This window comes from Chiloscyllium plagiosum, unplaced genomic scaffold (assembly GCF_037043375.1).
Source record: "Chiloscyllium plagiosum isolate Xiang-an unplaced genomic scaffold, Cpla_swu_hap1 HiC_scaffold_31, whole genome shotgun sequence".
In the NCBI taxonomy this organism is placed as follows: Eukaryota; Metazoa; Chordata; class Chondrichthyes; order Orectolobiformes; family Hemiscylliidae; genus Chiloscyllium; species Chiloscyllium plagiosum.
The window spans coordinates 34,519,342-34,537,675 of NW_028270169.1; the positions used below are offsets into that span (position 1 = coordinate 34,519,342).

Consider the following 18,334-nt stretch of genomic DNA (forward strand, 5'->3'; position numbering starts at 1 on the left):
CTGCTGAGTCATTATTAGATTTTCATTTTCACTCTTTCCTGCAGCCCTTCGCTGTCCTGCCACTGAATGCCCCTACTTCTCTTCTGTCAAACAAACACTGCAGTTGTGCTCGTTCTTTGAAATGCAAAGTGATTGTGTCACTTACCAAAGGTATTGAAGCAGTTGCAAGGCCAATTGGATAGATAACTAACCAGGTTTTCTTCAATTAAGGAAAAGTGAATGGTAAAAGCTTGCTTCGCTTATCTTGTGAATATCGAGGACTTAATTTGTGATTAACAATTTCCGGTCAGCAGGTTTGCTATAGGTGCTTTGAGTACTAAAGCTAAAAATCACAGAACAACAGGTTATAGTCAAACAGGTTTAATTGGAAGCACACTAGCTTTCGGAGCTTCCAATTAAACCTGTTGGACTATAACCTGATGTTGTGTGATTTTTAACTTTGTACACCCCAGTCCACCACCGGCATCTCCAAATCTTGAGTAATAAAGGCAGCCTTTCAGCCAACTGTTGGGAAACCCTTTTTGAAAGCTGTTTAATCCTCAAATAGCAATGGCCCTGGCAACATCTTGTGTGTTACATAAGACAGTGTGTCCTCTGACTGACTGCAAACAATACAATATTAGACCTGCAGGTGATAGAGTAAAAAAAACTCACCATACATTTCCTATCCAATACAGGATGTTTCTCTGTCATGCTCAATAACTGCCAAAGTCATCTTCAAGAAATTTCTTTCAGGTCATTGATTCACATGGAAAATTCTTCGATAATATTTTTGTTACAAAAAAATGTCAGTTACTCGGAGTCTACAGAATAATTACTGCATCAATAGGAAATTCTTGCTAAACATAGGTCTCAGATTGATAAAAATTCAGGCCACAGCCAATCACATTTAAGAAGCACATCAGAGTTGCCAGACATTTCATCCATTTTCTGATTGGAATCTCAACAAGTAATTAAATTTTGAAATTACACTGCTCATTTCCATTGTTAACCAATTAAATTGAGCAGCAAGATTCATTTATATAGCAACTTATAATATATTACAATGACCCACAATGTTTTATTGAAGCAATTATCCAACAATACTTGACATGGATGCATGTAAGGAGGTATAATTACTCAAGTCTGTGGTGGTTGCTGGGACATGAAGTGCATTCAAGGAAGAGATAGAGTTTTAATGAGTTCATAGGTGGAAGGATTCTGGAGAGCGGGCAGGAAAGTGGAGGCGAGGCTGAGATGAGATCAGCCAGGATCACATTGAATGGCAATGCAGGCTCAAGGGCTGAATTGGCTCCTCCTCCTCGATCTTATAAGGGCAGATTGCCAAAAGCTTGGTCAAATACTTGGCATTTTGGGAACTGAGAGAGGCAGAGATATTTAGGCAGAGAATTCCAGAGTTTAGGATCTAAGCACCTGAAAGCATGGATGAATATAGTGAAACAATGGTATTCAAGGGAACGCAGGAGCTTTGTGGGGCTGGAGCAAATTACAGAGTTATGGAGTATCATGGAAGGATTTGTAAACAGGGATGAAAATATTAAAATTGAGAAATTTGCATAATTTAGATTGAACTGGGGTTGTACTTATATAATGATTAGATTTTGTGGCTTTGATACAGATACAGTTCCTAGCAGCAGGATTATGCATTTTACAACGGCAACATAACCAATCCAGAGCAAGATAGATAGAATAGAAATTGCTCAAGAAACTTGGCAGATCTGAGGAGGGTGCAATAGAGTTAACATTTTGAAATGTTAGGGGAAGGTCTTGTGCTATATTTATCAAAAATATAAAGAAATGCAAATATTTGGTCATTGGGTTAGGCACCACTTCAGTTTCAAGTGTCTGCTTGAACAAATAGAATATCCTGAACTGTATCACAGCTGATCTAATGAACTGCTTCCCTGCTCACTGAAGGCGCAATGTTAGATGACTGAGTCAAAAATATACGCAATTGCCTTGTCAGATGATGATCAGCAGACACGTCACACTGTTCATTGTTTTTTATAAAATTCTAGTTAAAGTAATTGCAATACTTGAGAAATCACAATAAGGTTGTACTAAATGGCTGTCTTGGAACTATAAAGTGCTGATGTTTGTTCAAGCTGGATAAAACAATTGGGCGTTTTCTATAACTATATAATGTGATATGCCATAGGCATACTTGATCTTTGCCAAAATACCTGGTGTTTTACCATCGGCTTTTAGTTGCTGTTTGACTTTGGTACGTTACGCTGAAAAAATGTCCTATCTGTTTGTTCAGAGCTCATTTCAACCACAGTTCTGTCTTTGAAGGGATAACATCCGAGCTTACTGTACTACATCTATCCCAAATTATACTTGGCATGTAAAACAAACAAATATAAGGGAACAATTGTACCTCAACAAACACCATGATTTTAAAAAAAAACTTTTTATATTAATGATGCCAAAACGGTGCAGTTTCAAACATAACCATTTCTGAGAAATTTGGGAATGACAGGGTTAAATTTCATATTTATGTTTTGCTCCAGATGTTCTCCTCATATCATCATTAATGTACTAAAGTACTGCACAATAACACATATGGATTGTGCAGTACACAACAGAGTAAGATGTTGATCGGGAGAGGGAAACAAGTGAGTCTCACAATGTTATATTGTTGTCTCTTGTAACTGCTGGCTGAACAAGCTCGATGACAAATTCTTACGAAACTCGATGTGAAAGGGCTGGCTCAGTCAATCTCCCGGTAATTATTTTCAGAATCTGTGTTCTGTTATTTTGATGTGGCACTCGGGCGCAGTCCCGAATGTGAACTCGGACGGACTGCAGTTTCCTGTCAGAATAATGTTTAGCCAGGTGTTAATGCATGTCTGGAGGGGAAGCGTTGGATTTCATTATCCATTCCACAGAGGGATTGGCCTCCTGGGACTGGGCCAGGTCTGAAGCCTCTTGGCTTACTGACATGTGCCATTTGTGATGAATGCAGCTGAAGTCCATTTGAGAAATTCTCTTGTCATGCAGCCAATCTGTCAGAGCCACGCAGAGCAAAGCTTTGAGGAAGCAGGGCTCAGTAGCAAGCTCGGAGTGTTTTAGGGGCAGAGTATTACAGAAAAACCTTCTCTGCATGCCTCTTGGAAAGCATCTATCATACAGGAAACCTGCTGCTACTCAGCTCTTTGGAACAGACATCAGTTTCTTTTATTTTGAAGTATTTTTGGTTGTTCCTGAGAGGAGCAGGAGGCGAGGCAATGATTAAATCGAGCTGGTTCTATGTCAAGTTCAAGTACGCAGAGAAGGTAAGTCGATATGTTTTCCTCTTTATTATGTCCCAAGGTGATCCTCCCTGCAGACCAGCCCTTATGGTAGACAGTATCTGTGTCGGCTGAGGAGGAGAATAAGCACTGCTTCAGTAGACTTGTGGCATTTTTCTTTCTCAATTCTTTCGATACAATGGATGCTGTGTCATGGGTAATTTGTGCTGAAAGACACCTGCCTGAAGTTAACTGGAAATAAAAGTGGTCATTTTGTTTTAAGCTGTGGGCTCTGGTTGTCTTAATTTTGCGGTTCTTCATGGATGTTAATGCGGTCCTGAACTATTGAAGCTGCCGTTGTCACACCAGCAAGAACCATAACTTGCAGCTCATGTAGTGAAATTGTATTTGAACTTCTCTTCAGTGAGTAGGGACTCTACACTTGTGTTTACAACAGGGCAGAATGAAATAAGCAGCAATGAGAAATGTAAGAATTGTTGCAGAGTTCTTGAGAAATATGAAGTCACAAGTGTATTAAAGGAATCAATGCTGACTGTGATATCTTAATATACACAGTGGTATGGTTTAATGTAATACTACTTTAGTGTGTACTGCTTTGATAATGTACACAAGGAATAAGCTTCCTAATTTTTTATAAGTTGCACAGTATTTCTGTGTAATGTCCAAGAATTATTTTTTAAAAAATATTCACCATTGACTCATTCTGTTAAACAAACAAAAACAGGCTGACCTCTCCCCGCAATCTGAAATTCAATAAATCCATAAAAACAGTTGTTTATATTTTTGTTTTCTAACATGAATTTCTTGTAATGTGTCTGTTCATGAATAAAGATGAGAAGCTTATCATTGTGTTTGATGGAACTCTGCATCATACAACCAACACCGGTATTAGGGATGCCTTCTATCAGCTATCTCACTTATCTCCTTGAGTAGAAATCATTCTGCTTTGTATCAATTGAGTTTGAATTAATGTCATCTTGAAATATTCCAGAAGTCAACCACAGTAGTCAGGCATTTTCTGTTAACTTTACTGGTGGGTTTCCAGGCAGATCAGGAATCACACTGAAGTCAATATTTGCCAAGGTTCTGCTGTGTCACATTTCCGTATTGAGCTATTAGCAAAATATGTTATTACTTGTGGTCAGTGACCCATTCTTCGCTATCCCTTTGTGCGTGCTGCATATTTGGGTCTGATTTTAACTCTGCATTATAAGTGAAAGCATTTGAATGAGTTAAAATCTTTCCTTTGTGCTTGCTCCAATTCTGTCTTTGTTCTTCCTTTGGCCTCATTTTCTATTTATTCACTCTTATGTCAGTTCTATCTTTGCTAGCTGCTCCCCACTTTTTTCTTTAGACAAGCTCTTCATTAACTTCACAACAAAGACCAGAGTGGAGTTATGCCTCACAAATCCCTCAAAACCTTTCCTATCCATGTATTTGTCTATATGTATTTCAAAAAATATAATTGTACCTGTCTCTACTACTTCCTCTGGCAGTTCGTTCCATATATACACCATCCTGTGTGTGAAAAAATCGCCCCTCAGCTTCCTTTTAAGTCTTTCCTCTCTCAATGTAAACCCATGCCTTCCAGTATAATAACATCCTTCCTATACCAGGGCAACCAGAATTGTATGCAGTACTCCAAATGTGGCCCTACTGATAGCTGGTACAGCCGTAATATGATGTTCCAACTCCTGGATTTAGTACTTTGACCAATGAAGGCAAGGGTGCCACTTGTTGCCTTCACCACCCTGTCTACCTGTGACACTACTTTCAAGGCACATGTAACTGCACCCCTAGGTTTCTCTGCTCAGCAGCACTTCCCAGCACTATGCCATTAATTGTGTAAGTCCTGCTTTGGATCTGTTCCGTTACCCTTTTTTATTTTTATTTTACTTAATAATTCTTTTGATGTTTTGAGAATTTGCCCTTCTCTATTTATTTCCCTCAGTCCTACAACGTCCTGAACACACCATGGCTCTAACCTTTACACAATTATGTCTCTCTACCCCTTCCTTTGCCTCATCATTGGTAGCCTTGCAAAAGTTCAATATGGATATAGGTTTGATCGCTGAGCTTGAAGGTTCAATTTCAGACGCTTGGTCACCATACTAGGTAACACCATCAGTGAGCCTCTGGATGAAGCACTGGTGGTATGGCCCACTTTTTATTTGTGTTTAGGTTTCCTTGGGTTGGTGACATCATTTCCTGTGGTGATGTCATTTCCTGTTCTTCTCATGGGGTGGTAAATGGGATCCAAATAAATATGTTTGTTGATAGAGTTCCAGTTAGAATGCCATGTTTCTAGGAATTCTCGCGTGTGTTTCTGTTTGGCTTGTCCTAGGACATGCATGAGAATTCCTAGAAGTGTGGCATTCCAACCAGAACTCTATCAACAAACACATTGATTTGGATCCCATTTATCATCCCTGAGAAGAACAACAGTAAATGGCATCACCAACTCAAGGAAACCTAAACGCACAAATAAAAAGTGGGCCATGCCACCAGTGCTTCATCCGAAGGCTCATTGATGATGTTACCTAGTATGATGATGAAACGTCTGAAACTGAACCTTCCAGCTCAGCAAGCAAACCTACATCCAGAACCTCAACCTGAGCTACAAATCTTTTCAACTCGCTAAAAGTTCTATATATTTGATGCATTATCCAAATTGGGAGCCGTGGATACAAAATTGATTTCAAGGTCAGAGATAGAAGGTGGTGGAAGGTCTTTTTTGGACTGGAGGCCTGTGACCAGTGGTGTGCTGCAAGGATTGGTGCTGGGTCCACTGCTTTTTGTCATTTATATAAATGATTTGAATGTGAATACAGGAATTGTGATTAGTAAATTTGCAGGTAATACCAAAATTGTTGGTGTAGTAGACAGGGAAGAATGTTATCTCGGAGTACGGGACCTTGGTCAGATAGGCCAATGGACCAAGTAGTGGCAGCAGGAGTTAATTTAGATAAATGTGAGGTGTAGAATTTTGATAAGGCAAATCAGGGCAGGACTTTTATAGGTAGGGCCTGGGGAGTATTGCTGAACAAAGGGACCGATGGGTGCAGGTGCGTAGTTTCTTGAAAGTGGTGTTGTAGGTAGACAGGTGGTGAAAAATGCATTTGACATACTTGCCTTCATTAGTCAATGCATTGAGTGTAAGAGTTCAGATGTCACGTTGCAGCTGTACAGAATATTTGTGAGGCTGCTACTGGAATACTGCATGCAATTCTGGTCTCCCTGCAATAGGAAAGATGATGTTAAACTTGGAAGAGTTCAGAAAAGATTTACAAGGATGTTGCTGTGGTTGGAGGGTTAGACTTATAGGGAGAGGCCGAGTAGGCTTGGGCTGTTTTTCCTGGTGCGTCAGAGGCTGAGAGGTGACCTTATGGAGGAATATAACATCACGAGGGGCACGGATAGGATGAATAGCCAAGGTCTTTTCCCCAAGGAGTCCAAAACTAGAGGGCATAGGTGTAAAGTGAGAGGGGAAAGATTTAAAAGGGACCTGGGGCGGGGCAGAAGGTGATGCATATATGAAATGAGCCACCAGAGTAAGCAGTGGAGACTGGTACAATTACAATATTCAAAAGGCATCTGGATGGGTATATGGATAGAGGGAAATAGGCCAAATGCTGGCAAATGGGACTAGATCAGTTTGGGATATCTGGTCAGCATGGACGAGTTGGACTAAAGGGTCTGTTTCTGTGCTGCATAACTATGTAACTCTATGACCCTATGCTCTGTCTCTTTATCTCTTCCTCTTTAAAGACCTTCCCTTAAAACCCACTTCTTTAACCATAGCATTGGTCAGTCCTCCTCACATCCCCTTTCTTTCTTTACAATTCATTTATTCTCACACATTCCTGCAATGCACCATGTTGACGATTGACATATACAATATAGTATGTTTAATGTCTGGAATAAGCAGCAATTGCACAAGTTCAGATTATTATAGGCAGTGTGGTAAAATTTTATTTTATGTGTAACCTTTTTTGAAAATGTGCATGAAATGGAACCATTTAAATTCAAGTGATTCATTTAAGGAAAGAATTCACTTCTTCAAAGGAGACTGGAGTAAATTCTTTGATTTAAACAGTTGCAGGACACTGCCCATCATTCATCATAGCAAAAGGTTCTCTGTGGAATGCCATTTTGTCCGCTCTGAGGAAAATGTCAACATTGCCTCAGTGTGATTATTATTGAGTTGACATACTTTCGTCTTTTATTGTCATGAAGCCAGTGTTACCTACCTTCTGTGGAACTGTATATTAACGTCAGAGGAAACCCTGTGAAGAAAGGAAGTGTGCTGCACTTGGAAACATTCTTAATCAAATCTGAAAGGGAAGTTTCAGCACCATGATTTTAGCAAAGCCTGTGCATCATTTACAAAGCTCAAGCCAGGAGTATTATAAAATACTCCCTACTTGCTAATAAAAGTGCTGTTGTAACAACACTGACACTCAGTTCACACTGCTTCTACTATCTACAAGATGCACTGCAAAAATTCACCTGTGCCCCTCAGACAGCATTTCAAAACTAGGACGGCCTTCACCACCTAGAAGGACAAGGACAGCAGATGTGTGGGAACCTCCTGATCTGCAAGTTCCCCTCCAAGCCACTCACTATTTGACTGGGAAATACATCACCTTCAATCCTCTTTTGATCCAAGTCATTGGATCAAAATCATGGAACTCCCTCGCCAATGGTGTTGTTGATCTACCTACAGCAAATGAACTGCAGTGGTTCAAGAAAACATCTCTGCCAATTTCTCAAAGCCAACTCGGAATGGACAATAAACATTGGTCCAGCCAATGACGCATGAATGAATATAAAAAGAACACAATCTTCAAGGATTTTGGGTTGTCTGTGAGATAGAATCCTTACAGTGTGGAAACAGGCCATTTGGCCCAACAAGTCCACACGGACCCTCCGAAGAGTAACCCACCCAGAGCCATTCCCTTACCCTTTGACTCTACATTTACCCCTGACTAATGCACCTAATGTACCCATCCCTGAACAACGTGGGCAATTTAGCATGGCCAATTCACCTAACCTGCACATCTTTGGATTGTAGGAGGAAACCGGAGTACCCGGAGGAAACCCACACACACACTGGGAGAATGTGCAAACTCCACACAGACAGTCGCCTGGGGCTGGAATCAAACCGAGTCCCTGGTGTTGTAAAACAGTAGCGTTAACCACAGCCACCGTGCCGATCTTGGAAATATTTTAGCACCTGTGAAATATTTTAGCTTCTGTGGAAAAGCAATAAATGAAGTAAAGCTTGACTGCTGCATATTGCTCCCTAGCTTGCTTTAAACCAGCTTATACTAAGCTGCAGCAAAGCCTCTCATATTAACTAATTTTTCTCCTTTCTAAGTACTGACATGCACCAACCCACTCCAGGACCTTAACCCATCCCTTAAGGATCTGTACTGCCCTTTGCAAATGTTCCTCAGATTTGTTTTGGTGGCTTACAAACCAAGAGACTTATATTTGAATGCCAGCCTGAGCTAGCATGTGGGCATTGCTCGCAGGCTTTAAGAAATAAATTTAACAAAGTTATTAGATAAACTGGGCACAGCATCCTTCTTCATGGTCCACAAAGTCTTCAATTATTGCTGCTGAAATAACTGTTTAGCTGCTTTATTGGATGATTGGTGCAATTGATATCACACACCTTGTTTAATAAAACATTGATTCAAAAGTGGTAAAGCAAGCTGGTGTATTCAGGCAGCAACAGTAGCTCCCAGTCAAGGGATTAAGCAGAATACAAATGTCACATGTTGTTTTGGAGTGTGACCTTGTTAGTTATATAGAACCACGCTTAGCGGGGGGTATGAGAGTTGCCTGCATTGGACAGGGAACATGGGGCAATGTGGCATTCAGCATGAATCCAGTCCATTATGTCTCTAGACTATGCATTGGGCCCGAGTGTTGCAGAGTTTCAGGTTCTTGTGGCACACTGATAGTGTCCATACCTCTGGGCTAGAATAATGTGTCTGAACAGGTTGATTAAAATTTTCAAGAGAACTTGGTTCGCTATGTCATCTTCTGAATGTGGGAGGAGTGAAATTTGGAGAAGTTTTTTTTAAAAATTCCATACCAAATTTGGGAAAAAGGTACAGCAACTATGTGCTGCCACGTTCCACTTGGTGAAATCACCATACTTTACCAGGAACTTTGCTGCATTTTTGATCTAATAGAAGCCTGAAGGGACTGTAGAATAGATTCTGCAGACTATTTGCTGCAATGCACTGATGAAATAGGCTTTGTTCACTGAGAAAATAGATTGTGTTCACTGTGGCATAGATTTCCTAATTGAGTTCTACAGTAAGATTTACCCCTACTTATAAGACCATAAGATATAAGAGCAGAAATTAGGCTGTTTTTGCCCATTGAGTCTGTCCCGCCTTTCAATCATGACTGATAAGTTCCTCAACCTCATTATCCCGCTTTCTCATTGTAATCTTTCATCCCCTTGACAATCAAGACCTGTCTTTCTCTGTCTTAAATATACTAAATGACCTATCCTCCACAGCCTTTTGTGGTAGTGAATTCCATAGATTCACCACTCTCTGGCTAAAGAAGTTTCTCCTTGTCGCCGTTCTAACAGGTCTTCCCTTTACTCTAAGGATGTACTCTTAGTTCCACATCTCTCTGCTGAAGGAAACAGCTTCCCAATTTCCACTCTGCCCTAGCCTTTCAGTATTCTGTAAGTACTTCTGATTATTGGCTTACTCAGTGCAACTCATTGAATGACAGTGATATCAATGGATCCTCTGCCTAAACTAATATAGCTCCAACACTGTCATGTGTTGAACTTACATTTTTGTCATTTTTTTATGATTGAGCAACAGCACCCAGCCAAAGCCTATTATAATTGACTGTGATGTTTGTTTGAGCCAGAGGAAAGAAAATATATATTTATCAAAATTATGGAAGGTGGGAGATGGGAAATTGGTTAGAAGTGAAGTAATTGTTAATAAACTAGTATACAACTTCGCTAACTTTGTGTACTGTGAAGCTGTTCCTTAACAATGGGCTTGTGCACATATCAGATGGTTGAAGAATGTACAAACTAGCTCGCATATCTGATGAAGTTAATTTCCCAAGATATTTCATCTTTTCAGTTCCATTTAAAAGCCTCTTCACTTTGTTGACCTTGCTTAAATGTTATGCAACACTTTTGGAGATGCAGTAGGACATTTACGTGACTGGGATCATTACCTTGAAAGTAAAAATGTGCACACTGACAAAGAAGAAAGCAGATAAGTGGGTCTCAGTAACTTGTTTGAGGCCCAGCACAGAATGGGTCAATAGTATGTAACAATCCTTTTATCCTGAGTCTCAAAAAGGAAATCAATTTCTCACAACTTGGTAAACGCTCCATCATTCCCTCTGGGAGTATGTGTTCCATATAAATTGATGCTATTAGACAGATGTATGAATTTACCAAAGACCCATCAAAAAATTGCATGTCAACATTTCACATTGTAGGACTTTTACTGTAACAACAAATTAAAATCAATATTGTTTAAACATCACTTAATAGTCCAGCAATGCACTGAACTACAGAAGAGGTACTCCCAATTTACTTTCCAACACAGCTGACAACTGGAGACTGGATATACAAGCCAAGATACACATGGGGAGAATGCAGAGATCCCACTGCACTAACTTCATGTGAATTGCTCGGGATGTTTGAACTATAATCCTCGTCTCTTCAAACATGGAATCTGTCCTCACTAGCAGCAGTTTACATTTCTAACCAGATTTCTGAATGGATGGTTTCTGTTCCTCAGCATTTCTAGCCTTGCCATTGCTATTGTATGGGTCGTTATTTCAGTACATAATGCATTTTGGATGAGTGGGCATGGAGATGACAAGAGGGTCATGGAAAGGCCACATGGGCATAATTAATACTTGTACTCACTTTCAAGAAGCTGAGACCTCAGCCCCTAACCCATGTCAGCCAGTATCCAGGGGTTTGACTCTTGGCAGATGTATTTTGAGGACATGTTTCTCTCTAACATGCTCAGTTTTTACCTTAATGGAAAGAACACTGTCCAGTAAAATAAATGTTATGAAATAACATTGAGCTCATTCCTCATAATTTCAGCAATCAAATAGCTCCTTTAATATTCATTTTCCCATTCATACATGAGTGATGGATACATGCCAGAGCTAGACAAAGGCTATTGGCACCTGTGAAAGAGGTTCTGTTCTGACATGAGTAATAGTACTGACCCCTCAAAGACGATCAGCTAAATAGATGATGAAAACTTTGTACCAAATATATTTATCTGAATTTAATGAAATATAATTAAAACTTGATCATCAGGTCAACTGATTTACTGTGATATTGTTATAGATTGATTACAAACTGTTGACATTTTGGAATTGCCCTCTGTGGTTGTAGACTGCCAATAATGTCCTAATGCAGTTGATATCCTGGAGTTGACAATATTTCACATCTCAATACCATAACGCCATTGTTGAAATTACATGTGAATTAATACTTGCTGTCAAGTTACAGGAACCAATGCAATTGAAACCAATATTGGACTAACAATGCCAATTCAGTCATGTCAGGAACATAAGTATGTGACATTTGATTTACTAATTCATCGTTGGTAATTTTAAACTTTTTTCTATAGAAGATGACTGCGAATACTTAAAAGCTTCTGGACAGTGTTAACTAATGAAGCTATCGAAGTGGAGGAAACATACAGCAATGATGATATAGCTTGTGCATAATTTAAAACAAGATATCAAAAACATAAAATGCAGGTTTTATAATTCTCTGTTCTCGCTGTACAGTGTATAATCTGGCTCCAAACTACATGAACGTATTTGTAGTATGAATCTGAGGATTCACAATCCCTGTTGAAAGCTTCGAAACAATCTTGCATTTACATAGTATTTCCCATGACTTTATAATGCTCAAAACACATTATCGCAACTTTAGTACTATATAATTGTGGTCATTACTGTAATGCAAGAAATCAACTTACACACAAGAGTAATTTGGCATTTGTGAAACCACTGTAACAATAAAATGCATAAAGTTCTGCTTAAGGAAGCTAATCAACTCATCATGTTTGTATTGGCTGATAAGGATCTATAAAGATCTATTCAACTTTCCAGCTCTTGGTCCTGCAATCAGTTACATCAAAGTTATGACACCTTAAGTGCATATTTTAGTCTGTGTTAACAAATTCACAGGCCATCAATCTCAATGGCAGTAGCTATTTTATATGTGGCTTACAACATATTACTCACTCCTATAAAATAATTTCAACTCTATGAAATGTCCGAAGGAACATTGCAGGTCTAACTGTAACAATATGGGGAGATAACCCTTTGTGTCTGGCCTTCAAGTGCCCTAAACTTTTGATCCACGACTGACCCAATTGATTAGAAAGCTTACATTCAACAGTTTAGATTTTGAGCCAAATATGTTGATTGTTTTTCTGTAATATTTTATGCAAACTTGACTGCTGGAAGCTTTGTGTTTTGTGTTCGGAAGTCTCATGCTGATGCATGAATAAATATTACATGTGTGGGCCATTTGAGTATGTACGGTCAAGTTGCAGTACTGTATAACATTAACACACAGTTTGTATATTGAAGCTGGTTGGCCAGTTCAAACATGGAAAAATCTTCCATATAAATAAGATGTGTAAATTCATTTAAAAATGCAGGCTTTGCATTCTTACGGTGGAGGAACAATGAGATCCCTGTATATTATTGGAAAAAAAAGTTGAACATCCTTTGACTTTCTTATGCATTCACATCTTTAGTATAATCCATCCATTATTATTAAGTTAACTGCTTACTTATGCAGCATACTTTTATCTAATATGAGCATTTTATAAAGGAAGAGGAAGTTTTGAAAAAGCATTCTTGTGTTGTACAAGGTAAAGAGAAATATGATCCCTTAATAATTTGTGCTACTCTGTCTAGTTAGCAGTGTTTCAATCTCCTACTTCCCACCCACTCACAACTCCCTTTATCTCCCCACTGTTTCTCAGAAAGAAAACACAGAATACTCTGTCATTGGACTTGAAGAAAGTTTTTTTTTCTAAATTGAAGCAAACTTGAGCTAATGTAGTGAATGGAAGCTCATAAAACGGCATGGAAGAGTGCTTATGTCCTGACATACTGTGCTCTGGATCTTAAGCATACCTACTAGAGAAGTACTGAAGATAAGCCAGATGTTTTCACTTAGACATGGAAAGGAAAATGAAAGGGCAATCAGTGGTGATACCTTGTCGCAGCCAAACACAGAGAAGCATTGGCAGATGGCTTCAAGCAGGTCTCCTGTCTGGCCTTGCAGTCTGAGAATGGTATGTGCCCACAGGGAAACATCAAATAAGGGAAAGACATAATGAACACAATCATTTCTCCTAATTGCATCAAAATTAATTTAAAAGAAAAAAAATCTATCCAAATTGTATCACTTTTTTTAAAACTGCATTTCAATATTTGGGGTAGATTTTGGCTCTAACCATTTTACAACTCTCGTTTGTACCAGGCTATTGACTCTCAAGATGCAAATCACTGCCCACTCCTGTGACACAAGGTATTACAAACCTTCCAGTGTACTGAGCAGAGGCTGAGACTCTGCCCTCCCCAGTCTAAACTACCCAGCCTCCTCAATTTTGCTGAGTATAGGCCGGATTTGCTAGAAAGGTATTAATAAGGTGCAGTGTTCATGTGCAATCTCGGGGATTAAGTGAGGAACTGAATCACAAGTGTTCAGTATTTACTGGGTGAGTTACACTGCTCTGCCATTTATACAAATAACATCTCATTGTCAGTCACACTTTTATTTTTAAGAAGTTGCTAGATTTATGCATTCATTGCCCATCATGTTCACCCAAGGAAGTTAATTTTATTACTTCTCACAATTCTTATTCATAATTATTCAACCTCTCTGGCCCAGAAAACAAAACAAAAATGAAACTGTAGCCCCTCAGTAATTGCAGGTTGTGATTTTCTTTCTTGGAAATTTAGTAAATGTGAATTTTTAAATTTAGCTTTATCTTTTCCTTTCTTCTATTTTCTCACTCACTTCTGTCTAATGTTTCCCTTTGTGTAGCTGATTTCACTCTTAATTCACCCTATTTCCTTCTGCATTGTTCTGTTTCTTTCTCAATACTTAAAAGCCCATTGATTAAATATATGTTCTTAATCTTGCTTTTCATTAAAGAACAAAGAAAATTACAGCACAGAAACAGGCCCTTCAGCCCTCCTCCAAGCCTGTTCCCATCTAGATCTTATTTCTAAACCTGTCGCCTATTTTCCAAGGATCTGTGTCCCTCTGCTCCCTGCCCATTCATCTATCTGTCTAGATACATCTTAAATGACGCTATCGTGCCTGCCTCTACCACCACCTCTGGCAAGGCGTTCCAGGCACCCACCACCCTCTGCATAAAGAACGTTCCACTCCTATCTCCCTTAAACCTTTCCCCTCTCACTTTGAACTCGTGACCCCTAGTAATTGACTTGCCCATTCTGGGGAAAAAGCTTCTTGCACCCTGTCGATATCTCACATGATTTTGTAGACCACACTCAGGTCCCCCTCAATCTCAGTATTTCTAACAAAAATAATCCTAATCTACTTAACCTCTCGTCAAAGCTAGTGCCCTCCATACCAGGCAACATCCTGGTGAACCTCCTCTGCACCCTCTCCAAAGCATCCATATCCTTTTGGTAATGTGGCGACCAGAACTGTACGCAGTATTCCAAAAGTGGCCACACCAAAGTCCTGTGCAACTGTAACATAAACTGCCAACTCATGTACTCAATACCCCGTCCGATGAAAGAAAGCATGGTGTATGCCTTCTTGGCCAATCTATCGACCTGCATTGCCACTTTCGGGGTACAATGGACCTGAACACCCAGATCTCTCTGTACATCAATTTTCCCCAGGGCTTTTCCATTTACATATAGTTCGCTCTTGAATTGGATCTTCTAAAATGCATCATCTCGCTTTTGCCCGGATTGAACTCCATCTGCCATTTCTACACCCAGCTCTCCAATCTATCTATATTCTGTTGCAATCTCTGACAGTCCCCTTCACTATCTGCTACTCCACCAATCTTTGTGTCATCTGCAAAATTGAAGTCTTGCTGCGATGTTGCAATCTGCTCAGAACTCTGGCAAGTTGCAAGTTTCGCAAAAGAATGTGCAGTATGAGATACACTGCCAAAGCAAGTTCCAGGACAGTGTACAAAGTGGATTGAGTTGCACTTATACAGGCTCAGAAATATTCAGAGCCAATGTACAGTTTCGGTCGTGTGCAAGCATGACCACAACCTTCCCATAACTGGTCATTTTAACACAACGTTCTGGTCGAATGCCCACGTCCTGAAGAAGGGTTACACCCGAAACATCGACTTCTCCACCTGCTGATGCTGCCTGGCTTGCTGTGTTCCTCCAGCCTCCTGCTTGTTGCATGTCTGTCAACATGCTGCAGTGCTCCAGTGATTCACAGCGCAAGCTGGAGGAACAACATCTCATCTTCAGACTAGGCACTTTACAGCCTTTTGCACTTAATATTGAGTTCAATACCTTCTCATTGTGAACCATTTCTTCCCTTTCTTTCAGCTTGTTACATTTTGACATCATGTCCTCTCTTCCCTCCCCCATCCCAGTGGGGACTATCTGCCCTTTCAAGTCTGGCATTCTCACATTCTGATCACTTAATCGGAACTAGCAACATTTTTTTCCCACCAGCACCCTACACGCACTATCCCCATACTCCCCCAAACTATAGTTTAAATGCTGTCCCTTCCACACATCAGTTCTTATCTTCATCCAGACTTGAAATGTTACCTTGCTGTCTCTCTGTGGATGCTCTCTGATCTGCTTTGATCTCCAGCATTTGTTGTTTTCAGTACAGTTTCAGAATAACCTGTTAATCTGCAGTTTTGTTTTCTGTAAACATCTATGCATACATTAATATATGTGAATATATAAAACATTTATTTTCTCACATTTAACTGCAGAATCCTACAGTTGACTGTAAATGTGTAGTGCCAGGTTGAAGCAGGTAAACGGTCTGTCTTGGAGAATCTTTGTGAAAGTGTTTGGAAGGAGCTCCACTGGAATTCTGCCGTGCTGACCACAGGAGATCAGTTTATCCAGCAGCTGATGCTAGATTTGCTCCAGTTTGACCTTTCACAATTTGTTTTTTGTGCACTCATCAAGATTCCTGTTGTTAGTGCCGTAACATAGAATGCTTTTTTTTCCCATTTTGTGCGCTGGGTTCATTTGCTAAAGCTCCCAAGGCTGCTGTTGAATGGATTAGATTGCTCACCCATTGCTTCCTCTGCAATCGCTCAGTAATGTACCTTTAATCTTAGACAAACACCGATCTGAGATTTGCATTTCTCACCCAGCCATTCTTAATGAAATTGCCAATTGACAATATGATGGTGTTTCAAATTGTGAACTAATCTTCATTGAGCTCAACAGCGCTATTTAGCAAGCCCTTGTGGCCATCAGAAAGAAATCCTCATTCTAGCAGTCAGAAATGGATTTCTGAGTATTAAAGGACAACGTTTTAACCTTACCAAGATTTAATGATAGTTTGTAAATTTGATTGAAGCATGCACGATTAGAGCTGGATGAAGTATCTTGTTAGTCACCAAACCCAAATACTGTAACACAATTATTTACAAGCAAACACAGAGTGCCTGTTTTTTTTTAGCTTATCCACAAGGTATCATGTCCTTTATCCAAGTCTGTTTTATAGCTGCATAGTGTCTGCCCTGAAAGCAAATGAATACCAAGTGCTGGAGAAGCTCAGCAGATCCGGCAACATCTGTGGAGAGAAAACACAGTTATGTTTTGAGTCCGGTGATGAGTTCTGAGGTTATCCCTGATGTCCTGATCAATAATTGTCCCTCTAACAATACAACAAAAAAATACAAATGATCTGATACCAATGCAGTTATAGAGTCATAGTGTTGTACAGCACGGAAACAGACCCTTCTGTCCAACTCATCCATGCTGACCAGATATCCTAAACTAATCTAGTCCCATTTGACAACACTTGGCCCATATTCCCCTAAATGCTTCCTATTCATACACTCATCCAGATGCCTTTTAAATGTTGTAATTGTACCAGTCTCTACCATTTCCTCTGGCAGCTCATTCCATCATGCATCAACCTCTGCATGAAAATGTTGCCCCTTAAATCCCTTTTAAATCATTCCCTCTCACCTTAATCATGTACCCTTTAGTTTTGGATGTCCCTACCCAGGGGATAAGACCTTGACTGTTCACCCTATCCATGCCCCTAATGATTTGATAAACCTCTATGAGCATCCGACGCTCCAGGGAAAAATGCCCAAACCTATTCAGCCTCTCCCTGTAGCTCCAACTCTGCCAACATCCTTGTAAATTTTGCTGTGCATAAGTTGATGCATTTTCTACCTTGCAATGGCAATGCTCCTTCAAAGTATTTCATTGAGTATACAATATTTTGGAATATTCTGAGGTTATGAAAGTAGCTAAATGCATGACGTTCTTTTCCTTGTCCTTGCAGTTTGTTTGCATTTCTACATGTTGAAATTATTTCACAAAGTTATATTGAGGTTGAGCAGCTTCATTTTGGTGACCTTCTACAGGAATATAAAACTGCTGCTGCCTTTGGATATTACTTTAAAATATCCAGGGCAGAGCATAAGACTTGGCCCTGTCGCCTTGAATCTGCTCATGATTAGTGATGGGCATTTTCAGATTCAATGTAAAGGCGCTTGTAATAAAAAAAATGGAATGCCTTGTGATTTTTTAATGTCCTGACATTTGCCTTGGGGCACCAAGCCCCATTCTATTTCCTCCAGGAACACTGGCATGTAGAAACATATTTTCCACGAAGTAATAATTTCACTGTAGCTTGTGTGTTGATTTTAATAGTGAGATAATACAGGAAGAGGAAAAGGTCCTCTCTGAGCTTAGTATTTCAAAGTAGTTTTTAAAGAAAATCAAAGTACAACATTTGAATTGTGCTAAAACGAGAGACATTTTGCCAAAGCTTTTCATGTTGCTCTCATCAGGGCCAA

The 18,334-nt window shown here is 39.7% G+C and overlaps 1 protein-coding gene across 9 annotated transcripts in view; it reads left to right on the forward strand.

The window, feature by feature from the left end:
* auts2a (activator of transcription and developmental regulator AUTS2 a) overlaps window positions 1-18,334 on the forward strand; it is a 1,204,773-nt gene that overhangs the window by 398,113 nt on the left and 788,326 nt on the right. Inside the window, exon 1 of one of the 9 annotated variants that reach the window (XM_043718605.2) lies at window positions 2,844-3,278. The exons of the other annotated variants lie outside the window; for them this stretch is intronic. Within the exon in view, the coding sequence (XP_043574540.1) occupies window positions 3,231-3,278 (48 nt within the window). The 5' untranslated portion in view covers window positions 2,844-3,230. Of the gene's footprint in view, window positions 1-2,843; window positions 3,279-18,334 lie in introns of those variants that run through there. 9 annotated transcript variants of the gene reach the window in all.